Here is a 10439-nt window from a genome sequence, read left to right as displayed (position 1 = left end):
GGTTCACACCGGGTTCACACCGGGTTCACACCGGGTTCACATCACCGATTTAAAAACAAAATCACTCGGATGTTTAAATCTTTATTCACGGTTTTAATTTTTTTTCTGAAACCGGGATTTGCAGAAAATGTTCTTTAGAGTCAGACGTCCAATAAAAGTCACAAAAACGCATCAATGTGTCGGAAAATGTAACGTTTGATCAGATCCAACATGTATGTGTAGACGTGTGTGTCTTTATATTTTGTCTACATATGTGCCCGGAGTGTCCCCCGCCTCACGCCCTATGCCAGCTGGGATGGGGTCCAGCTCCCCGTGACGGGCTACAGCGGATACAGCGGCGGTACATGAAAATGAATCAGTTTTTTTTGGGTCGTTTTGCGTTCAGATGTTCTAACGGGTTTTCAAGGTCTCAACCGTACGCGATTCAGAACCAGAACAACAAGAAGAAACAGACTGGAGCCAAACAAACTGACAAATGTCTGCCAAGAGAAATAGTTCAAAAAATAATTCAAAAAATTCAAAATATTCAATGAGCTTCACTCTTGAAGCTTTTATTGGAAACAAAAGGAAATTTTATTGTGATTTTTAGAATCCAAACTACTGTAGTTAAAGTTCATTTACCCTCCAGACCTCTAGGGGGCGATAAGACTCCAGGTTTATCACCGCCATACAAACAAGAAGAAGCAGCTGTGTTACCATGGAAACAGGACACAGCGCTGGGAGACGGTCGGCAGCAGGAGAACCGGTTACCGGAACCACGAGCTGGTTAACGGACATCAGTTAATTAACGGACATCAGTTAATTAACCGTTAAACTAAACGACCCACCCGGAAGTGAATCCTCGTGTCTCGCTGCTGTTAGCTAGTTAGCAGCGTTCGGCTAACGAGGCTAGCGCTAGCAGAGCTACCGGAAACAAGCTAGCGGGTCCGGGAAATTAGCCTCGAAACGGGGATTAAACCTCAGCGGAACCCCCGGTTTGAATTAAACTAACCGGATAAAGAGAACCGGAGACGGAACGAACCGGAGAGCAGCAGCCCGGAGCTAGCGTTAGCCGGGTCGGAGCACGGAGGTCTGGCCCACCCGGCTGGGAGACAGACCCCCGTCCACCGGGTCAGGAACCAACGACTGGCCGGGATGAGATGCGATGGAGCCGAGGCCGCTAGCCCGAGCTAACAGGTGAGCTAACAGGTGAGCTAACAGGTGAGCTAACAGGTGAGCTAACAGGTGAGGTGGTTCAGACTGTAGGCCTGATCATGTAGGCGGCTGGTGTGTAGAATTAGCGTCTGTAGCTCTGATGCTAATGTCCTACTGAGGCTCATTCATTTCTTTGACCCCCTCTTCACGTTTTAAAGCACGCGTGTCAAACTCAAGGCCCGGGGGCCAAATGTGGCCCTCCACACTATTTTATGTGGCCCGCGAGAGTGCATACAAAGAAATGGGTCAAAAGTGTGCTTTGACCAAAAACTACATTTCCCACAATGCAGTACAAAGTTGAACAAATATGTGTCTGATGTTATTTGTCTTTATTGATTGATAGTTTGATCCTTGATTGATGGAGTTCTGTGGGTTTAATAACCTGACAAATGAAAAGGATTTATGTTAGAACAGAGAAACAAACAAACATGTGTTTTCAAGTTACAAACTGAAATGTTTGTAACTTGAATAAGTCATAAATCCAGAGTTATTAAACATTAAGGAGTAGTTAACATTTACATTACATTGAGTTACATCTGGCCCTTTGAGGACAGCCGTTATTCTAATGTGGCCCCCAGTGAAAATGAGTTTGCCCCCCCCCCATACAAAGGTTTAATCTAGTTTTCACTACATGCGTGACATCATCAGGCACACAACCTGGCGTACAAACCAGTGTAAACCCCATGGGAAATGGGTCTTACACTGTTGTAACTATGGGAAAGGACTGTTTACGTATGAATGTTGTTTTTTTGTAAATGTACATTCATTACTTTATTTTTATTTTTTATAATTATTGAATAAATATTGAATAAATAAAAATAAACAAACAGCAGTTTGTTTTTTCGTGGTGACGTCTGGTGATGCGTTCGCTTCCCGTAGGTCGTCTCCTGCCTGAAGCAGAACCGAGTCCCAGATGTTGGATCCGTGCTCAGGATGGACGTGTGCAGCCGGAACCCCAACCGCACGGCGCCGGTGGGTGGCGGCGGCGGCAGCAGGGGCAGCCCCCACCGATCCGACGTGCTGCTCTTCTCCAGGACCAACGGCTGGAGCTGGCCCCCCCACCCCTTCCAGCTGCTGGCCTGGCTGCTCTACGTCTACTTCGCCATCATCGGCTTCGGCGTGTTCGTCCCCCTGCTGCCCGCTCACTGGATCCCTGCAGGCTACATCGTATCCTTACGCCAGTAGAACAGAAAGTAGTCCCTGTTTGGGATCATTAACGTATATATAATCTAATCTGTGATTAAATAAATGCGATGGAGATTACGTGATCACATTATGGGTCCTGACCTGCCCTCAGTGCATGGGCATCATGTTTGTGTTTCACCTGTGCGTCCACCTGATGGCGCTGTCCATCGACCCGGCCGACTACAACGTCAGAGCCAAGGCCAGCCGAGGGCCGGTCCCCGCCTTCGACCGCTCCAAACACGCACACGTCATCGAGAACTGCCACTGCTACCTGTGCCAGGTGGACGTGTGGGTGACACACACACACACACACACACACACACACACACACACACTGTGGTCACACGTGTGACGCAGTTACAGTCTGTTTCCTGATGTCTGTAAACTATAGTTGGTGATTGATCTTGATCGTGTGTGTGTGTGTGTGTGTGTGTGTGTGTGTGTGTGTGTGTGTGTGTGTGTGTGTGTGTGTGTGTGTGTGTGTGTGTGTGTTGTCAGGGGTCCAAAGTCGAAGCACTGCAGCTCCTGTAACAAATGTGTGGCTAACTTCGATCATCACTGCCGGTGGTTAAACAACTGTGTGGGGAGCAGAAACTACAAGTGAGTCAGTAGGACTATTGATCCGTAGGCCCGGTAGGACTATTGATCCGTAGGCCCGGTAGGACTATTGATCGGAAGGACCCAGTAGGACTAACGACCTACTGTCTCGTCCTGCAGGCTCTTCCTCCACAGCGTGCTGTCGGCCCTGGGGGGCATCGTTCTGGTTCTGGTCATTTCCTCCTACGTCTTCATCGCCTTCTACCTGGACCCGTCCAAGCTGCGCTCGGACAAGCACTTCCTGTGTAAGCCCTGACCCCCCCATGCCTCGCACTGACCCCTGACCTCTGACTGCTGACATCAGTGCGTTCTGTCCCCCCCCCCCAGCGCGGAACGAGACGGGGGTGTGGTTCGTCTTCCTGCCGGTGGCGCCGCTGAGGTCGGCGGCCGCCGTCATCCCTGGTCTGGCCGCCGTCACCATCTCCCTGGCGCTGCTGTCGTCAGTGCTGCTGTCGCACCTGCTCTGCTTCCACGTCTACCTGAGTGAGTGGATCCACGTGGGGGGGGGGGGTCACTAACCCCCACCCCACCCCCCACACTAACCCCCACTAACTGCCCCGCAGTGTGGAACCGCCTCACCACCTACGAGTACATCGTCCACCAGCGCCACCGCCAAGACGCCAGAGACTCCAGGAAAGCCGGACCGCTGAAGGAGGCGGCGGCGTCTTCGGTCGTCAAGGTAACTGATGTTCCAGTGTCTCGCTATCCTTTAACACTGAAGTGTTTTCACACGCGTGTCGGTGTTTGCTGACCCCCCCTCAGGACGGGAACTACTCAGACGCTCAGGTTTACACCAACCCCCAGCTGGACCTGGAGGAACCCTCCACTGTGGCGGGGCGGGGGGAGCCGGAGTAAGTCACCCCCGTTAACTCAGAGCTGTGGTCCAGCTCGCTGTTTCCTGTTGCTAGGTAACAGCATCAGCTGTTCCTGGATGTTTCTCTCGTTAGCTAACGTGACCTCAGTAAAGTATGACATCATCTACAGTTAAACTCCAAACACTAAACCATGTGTGTGTGTGTGTATGTGTGTGTGTGTGTGTGTGTGTGTGTGTGTGTGTGTGTGTGTGTGTGTGTGTGTGTGTGTGTGTGTGTGTGTCAGGGTCCTGGCCAATCGAGTAAGGTCCGCATCCCGTCCTGTCCCGGAGGAAGAAACTCCGCCCAACACCTTCACAGAGATGTACACAACAGAAAACACACACCCACGTACACAGGTAGGTGATTGGTTTCTTTGCTGATTGATTGATTGATTGATTGATTCTTAACCTCAATGTATTTGTGTTTTTATAGAAGAAGAAGAAGGTTTGCAAGGTTCCAGCAGAGGTCAGCAGAGAGCACAGCTTCACGTCAGCCCCGCCCCCTGGTAAACACTCACATGTGTGATCACAGTGAATGATTGTGTCAAATCAGTGATTGATGATGTGAAATCAGTGATTGATATGTGAAATCAGTAATTGATACGTGAAATCATTGATCGCGTGAAATCAGTGATGGATGGTGTGAAATAAGTGGTTGATTGTGTGAAATCAGTGATTGATGATGTGAATTTGTTAATCGCGTGTGGTTCCTGGAACGCATTAACCGCGAGGAATGAGGGATCACTGTATATTAAATCAGTGATTGGTTACCTTTACTCAGTGATTGATGATATTAAATCAGTGATTGATGACCTGTACTCAGTGATTGATGACATTAAATCGGTGATTGATGACCTTTATTCAGTGATTGATGACCTTTACTCAGTGATTGATGACCTTTATTCAGTGATTGATGACCTTTACTCAGTGATTGATGACCTTTACTCAGTGATTGATGACCTTTACTCAGTGATTGATGACATTAAGTCAGTTGTGTTGTCCTCCAGCGGAGCTCAGCGGCGTGTCCACGGTGTCCCAGGCCCAGAGACTCCCTTTCCCAGCATTCCCTCTGAGGGCCTCCCTGTCCCCTCTGGGACCCATCCAGGCCGTGGCCCCCCCCGGTGAGTACCACTCTGATTCAGCGGAGTCCCTGGAGGAGATCCCGGTGGTGTTGGCAAAACTGGGCTCCTCGTCTTCCGCCGCCGCCGCCAGAGACGCCGCCACGCCATCGCCCAGAGGCATCCCAGCATTCCCTCCGCCCTCCCCCCAGCCCCCCAGGACTAAGAGGAAGCCCCCCTCCCGCACAAACAAGAGCAACATGGAGCTGATGTTCGAGATGAGCTCTACCCACAATCCCGTGGTGTTTGTGAGCCGGAGCAGCGGCGAGGCCCCCGAGCTGGGGGGCTCCAGGCGCGGCCCCTGGGCTGCGTCTCGGGGGTCACGGGGCCCTGGCGTCGCCTCCTGGATGGAGCTGTAGACCCGACCCGACCTGATTGGTCGAACATCTTTCATGTGCAACAATCTTGCTTATATGTAAATTAGCTGTTTGATGAATATTTATGACTTTGACCTTTGACCTTGTGGAGGTGGCGGCCGTCTGCTGGTGAGTGGATGTTTGTGTCCCCTGGAGACAAAACCCACCCAACACGGCGGCTCCCCCTGCTGGTCTCCATGGCGACGCACCAGTAAACAAACGTCTCCGTCAGCCTTTGGTTCTCGTTTCTCTTCACGCCGTTGTGTTTGTTTGTGTCTGCAGGTCACATGACGCTAGCTAGGTTAGCTTCAGATTAGCTTAGCATCACCGCTGAATCTAGAGAAAACGGCTAGCTTAGCCGCTACCTGCGAGAAAAGAATGGAAGCGTCTCATCTGTCCAGGTTGACGTGTGTTTGTGTGTGTTTGTTCTTCCCACCTTGAGGCGCCCCCCCGGGTGGAGTCACATGTTCACATGGTCACATGGTCACATGTTCACATGTTGTGCTTTAACGGCCGTTCACACGCATGTTTCACGTTTCTGCTGAGGTGGTTTTTCTAACAATAAACGCGTCTCTTCTATGGAAACGTTTTCCGGTTCTGATTCCTTTTCCTGCTCGGATCCAGAATGATTTGGTTTCTAAACTCCACCGCCCCCCCCCCCCGTTTTTAAAGCCCCCGCTCCCTCCTTGATCTACGCTCCCTCCCAGATCTTTATGGGTTTGTCGTGACCCGCGCCCCTCGGCTCCGCCTCCCACAGACGTGTGAAAGTAGAACCTCCCTGATGAAAGAGAAACCCGTAAACGTTCTCCGACCGGAGCTCAGCGCCGTTTCCTTTGGGGGGGTCGGGGGGGGGGGGTGAAACCACAAACGGGTTTCACAGCGACATCGTTACGAAACGCCGCCGCCGTTGCTATGCCAACGGGCCAAACTCCACGCTGGACACAGCTCCGTTTGTCGTCGGGTTCTGGTCGTATTCATGGTGACGACGACGGGTCCAACGGAGCCTCAACGGCTCTCATCCAATCAGACGAGAGGATCCAGAAGGAAGTGTTTTAGTGGCGATGAAGATGGTGATGATGAAGATGATAGTGAAGATGAAGACGATTATGAAGATGATGAAGACGAAGATGAAGATAAGACAGTGATGAAGATGTTGAGGAAAACGAGGATGATGAAGATGACGACGACGACGATGATGATGATGAAGATGATAATAAAGATGATGATGAAGATGATAACGATGATGAAGATGTCTCCATGCTGCTGCTGGACGTCCAGCGGTGGAACCCGACCCCACCTGACCTCTGACCTCATTCTCCGGGGGGGGGGGGGGCTGGCAGGAGCACGCAGACGTCCTGCCAGACATCCGACACGCCTTCTCTCCTCCACGCCTACGTCTCATTGGCCGGCCTGGGCGTGGGACAGGGTGTTGCCGTAGCGACGGGGTAAACAGACGACAACAAGTCCAGAGCAGCAGCGCCGAGATCAGAGCGGCGTTTATTCTGTGGAGGTCCAGAAGAGAGACGGACGCTCAGGTGGGGTGTGTGAGTGTGAGTGTGTGTGTGTGACTGTGTGTGTGTGAGTGTGTGTGTGAGTGTGTCTATATGTGTGTGTGTGTGTGTCTGTATGTGTGTGTGCTCGTTTGTGTTTCTATGTCAATTATTTGTGTGTCAGTGTAAGTTTGTGTGTGTGTGTGTGTGTGTGTGTGTGTGTGTGTGTGTTGGTCAGTGTGTGTGTGTCTGTGTGTTGGTCAGTGTGTGTGTGTGTGTGTGTGTGTTGTAACTGCATGTCTTTAAATCTCATATAACTTGTGTATAGCGGTTTAGGGGTGGTGGATTCGGGGTTAGGATTAAGGGTGGTGGGTTAGGGGTTAGGATTAAGGGTTAATATTTGGGACACTGAACTGAACCGGATCAAAGCCGGTATCAGAGGCCGGTCTCTCCCTGTCGTCCTGGGCGGTGTCCCCCAGGGCTCCATCCACGCCCCCTTACTGTTCCACTAAACACGATCTCCACATCCACCGTCATGCAGACGACACAGAGGTATTCCGTGAAGGCTTGTTAGGACGGAACGCTGAGGTTCGTTCTTTGGACTGTTTGTGACCTTCGTCCGTGTTTTTCCTGCAGATATTTTCCCCGTCATGGCCGACAACGCGAACACGGAGCAGCTCCTGGCGTCTTTTAAGAAGTTTGCGATCCATGGAGACACAAAGGCCACTGGGAAGGAGCTGAACGGGAAGAACTGGGCCAAACTTTGTAAAGACTGCAGCATCACCGACGGCAAGAACGTCACCGGCACCGACGTGGACATCGTCTTCTCCAAAGTCAAGTGAGTCCTGGACTTTGACCTCTATGTTGAGTGCCCCCCCTGGTGGTCGGGGGTTGCATTTGTGTTGATGGTAGACGAGGCATCAGGGTTTTGTTCCCTGAGGTTCTTATATATTGTCCTATACCAAATGCCCCTCCTTTTATAAGGGGACAAGTTGAGGGGGTGACATTATCAGATCCTGCCACAGCTGGGGCAACATGACCGGAATGGGGGGAATGAATGCTCACCATTCCACATTGGTGTGACGACGCCAGCTGCCGGGGGATCATTCTGGCCTCCACTGACCCGGCAAAACAAGACAAAGTCCTCAGAGGCAGGATGGGACCCGATGGACTTACCCCGGTGTTCTGATGGGACACCAGTCAAGGGGTCAAGAGTTCCAGAGCCCCTGATCTGATGGGTGGGAGTCTGCCTTTATTTAACCAAAGCTGTTTAAAGCAATCTGCTGGATTTAAGAGAGTCTTTTGAAGAAGTTCCACCTCTGATCCAAGAGGCTTCTTCAGTTCTAATGGTGTGACAAGACCATCCACCTCTAGAACTGAAGAAGCCTCTTGGATCAGAGGTGGAACATCTTCGAGAAACAAGCGTGGACTAGTCTAGCGTGGACTAGTCTAGCGTGGACTAGTCTAGCGTGGACTAGTCTAGCGTGGACTAGTCTAGCGTGGACTAGTCTAGCGTGGACTAGTCTAGCGTGGACTAGTCTAGCGTGGACTAGTCTTGTCTAGGCTAACTCAACCTGGCATTGTGGTCTAGGGACGATGGGCAACCAGGTGACCAATGAGGTGAGACTTCACCAGCAGTCCGTCCTTTTACAGTTTAGGGGTCGTGGTGTTCTTGTGGGTTTGTCTTTCAGGTGACCAATAAAAGCTCACGTGGAACCGGGTCCAGGTTGAAGTTTGAATCCACGGAGGTTCTCTGATAAAGTCTGGTCGTAACTTTTGTTCTTGTGTTTCCGTGTGAAGACAGAAGACGTCGCGGGTCATCACCTACGAAGAGTTCGTCCGAGCTCTGGTGGACCTGGCGCCCAAGAGGTTCAAGGGTCAAAGTAAGGAAGAGGCGCAGGAGTCCATCTTCAAACTGGTGGAAGGCGGAGAGCCCACGAACGTCGGCGTGACGGTGAGATATTTAAAACCGTTTGTGGAGAATCAGAACGTGGACGTCACGTGTTTGTCCTCTAGAGGGCGCCATTCCCCCGTGCGTCTGTCTGCTCTCATGCGTCCTTGTCTGCGTCCCTCAGAAAGTGGTGAAGACAGCAGCGGTGGATCGCCTGACTGACTCCTCCCGCTTCACCGGGTCGCACAAGGAACGCTTCGACCAGAGTGGGCGGGGCCGCGGGCGGGAGGGCCGCGAGGAGCTGGTGGAGAACACGGGGTACGTGGGCGCCTACAAGAACGCCGGGACCTACGACGACAAGGTGAAGGCGGACAAATGACCAATCAGGACAATCGGCTGTGGACGACACTCAATCTGGACCAAATCTTTAGCTCCGCCCCCTCGACCCCCCCAACCCTGCCCCCGCGTGAGTCTGATTAGCTGAACTAAGACCAGGTCTGGATTACTGCGCTGGTGTTTCTTTCCCACATCATTACCCATCAGTCCACTGGTTACTATGGAAACATTTAAATGTGTTCAAGCTTTATTTATATCAGGTTTGTTTTCAATCAACATGCTATCAACATACCGGCACAGGTATGACATCATCATTTAGGACATGAGGCACTACTTACATTAACAACTGACATAATGTTCAACAGGCTAGCATGTTAGCATTAGTTATTTTTAACAGGCTAACAGTTTTGCATTCCTCGTTTACTGCAGGCTAGCATGTTAGCATTACTTCCATAAAACAGCGTATAATTTTAGCATAAGTTGTTTTCAACGGGTTAGCGTGTTAGCATTACTCCATTACAGTAGTTGTTTTCAACTGGTTAGCATGCTAAATGAAATCTGTCGGGAAAGAAGTCAAATGTACTTCGATGTCTTCCGGTCGTTCCTCAGACGGATCCTCAGCGGTGTTGGTCTTCCTCTCCTCTCTCCTCCTCTTCCGTTTGATTGTTTATGTTATCTTCATGTTGTTGCTAATCTGACAGATGCTACCTGCTAGCGCTAACACAGCGGCCAGTTTGTGAAGCAACACGAACCGGTTAAAGTTCGTCTGCTGCTGCTACAGGTCGGACGGATGCTCACCCACAGAGAAACGACCGTCGGATGAATCTTTTCATTTAGCAGTTAGCGAAGTGTTTGTGTTTGGATGTTTGATGCAGTAATAAACAAATAAATACAGGCTAACAACAACAACAACAACAATACTCAATGTAACAACAACAATACTTCAGTTTAACGCAATGAATCTGAAACTCGCTTCAAAAGACGACGAACCGCAAACCGATTCCTGACATCAAAATTTCAAATATGTTTATTCTGACTTTGATGCTTTGATGGTTGTCATGACGACGTAGTAAGTACTTTTTACTCCGATTTTAAAAAGAAATCTATTGTTTTTATTTTGTGGACCTGGATGTGTTGATGAAGCAACAGGAAAACGTTTTCCTGTCTTCATGAAGCTCATTTGTTCGACTGACGTCCAGAAACACGACGGGTCGTCGGTTCAAATACGCAGAAATGAGAAAGTGTGATGGATCGATCGAAACATTTAATAAACACAAACAACAACAACAAAACATTAAGTTTAGATGGTTTAAGGTAATCTATTAATACTGTATTCATCACTGATAATCTGATTGGATGTATTTACAACATTTTATAAAGTTATTGATCATTAAAGTCTCTTACAATAAAACCGAAGAT

At 50.1% G+C, this 10439-nt stretch overlaps 2 protein-coding genes across 5 annotated transcripts; both read left to right on the top strand.

The window, feature by feature from the left end:
• The first annotated feature begins 683 nt into the window (after positions 1 to 683).
• Positions 684 to 5888, top strand: zdhhc1 (zinc finger DHHC-type containing 1). Of its 2 annotated transcripts, none has more exons than XM_068313592.1 (11): positions 684 to 1176; positions 2074 to 2361; positions 2492 to 2667; positions 2878 to 2979; positions 3097 to 3221; positions 3304 to 3459; positions 3540 to 3655; positions 3739 to 3827; positions 4075 to 4186; positions 4263 to 4335; positions 4837 to 5888. In XM_068313592.1, the coding sequence occupies exons 2-11, from the start codon at positions 2128 to 2130 to the stop codon at positions 5304 to 5306; spliced, it is 1653 nt and encodes a 550-aa protein (XP_068169693.1). In that variant the 5' UTR covers positions 684 to 1176; positions 2074 to 2127; the 3' UTR covers positions 5307 to 5888. The 2 variants fall into 2 exon arrangements, with proteins under 2 accessions (XP_068169693.1, XP_068169695.1); XM_068313594.1 differs by having other exon boundaries at positions 684 to 1188.
• Positions 5889 to 6681: 793 nt separating this feature from the next.
• On the top strand, positions 6682 to 10435 carry tppp3 (tubulin polymerization-promoting protein family member 3). Of its 3 annotated transcripts, none has more exons than XM_068325495.1 (4): positions 6682 to 6838; positions 7430 to 7631; positions 8594 to 8747; positions 8869 to 10434. In XM_068325495.1, exons 2-4 carry the CDS (start codon positions 7444 to 7446, stop codon positions 9061 to 9063), a joined length of 537 nt encoding a protein of 178 aa, XP_068181596.1. In that variant the 5' UTR covers positions 6682 to 6838; positions 7430 to 7443; the 3' UTR covers positions 9064 to 10434. The 3 variants fall into 3 exon arrangements, with proteins under 3 accessions (XP_068181596.1, XP_068183235.1, XP_068182429.1); XM_068327134.1 differs by having other exon boundaries at positions 6831 to 6843; positions 8869 to 10435; XM_068326328.1 differs by lacking the exon at positions 6682 to 6838 and adding an exon at positions 7161 to 7345 and having other exon boundaries at positions 8869 to 10435.
• The last annotated feature ends 4 nt before the right edge of the window (positions 10436 to 10439 follow it).

This window comes from Antennarius striatus, chromosome 1 (assembly GCF_040054535.1).
Source record: "Antennarius striatus isolate MH-2024 chromosome 1, ASM4005453v1, whole genome shotgun sequence".
Taxonomy (NCBI): Eukaryota; Metazoa; Chordata; class Actinopteri; order Lophiiformes; family Antennariidae; genus Antennarius; species Antennarius striatus.
This window is presented reverse-complemented; position numbering and strand designations above follow the sequence as displayed.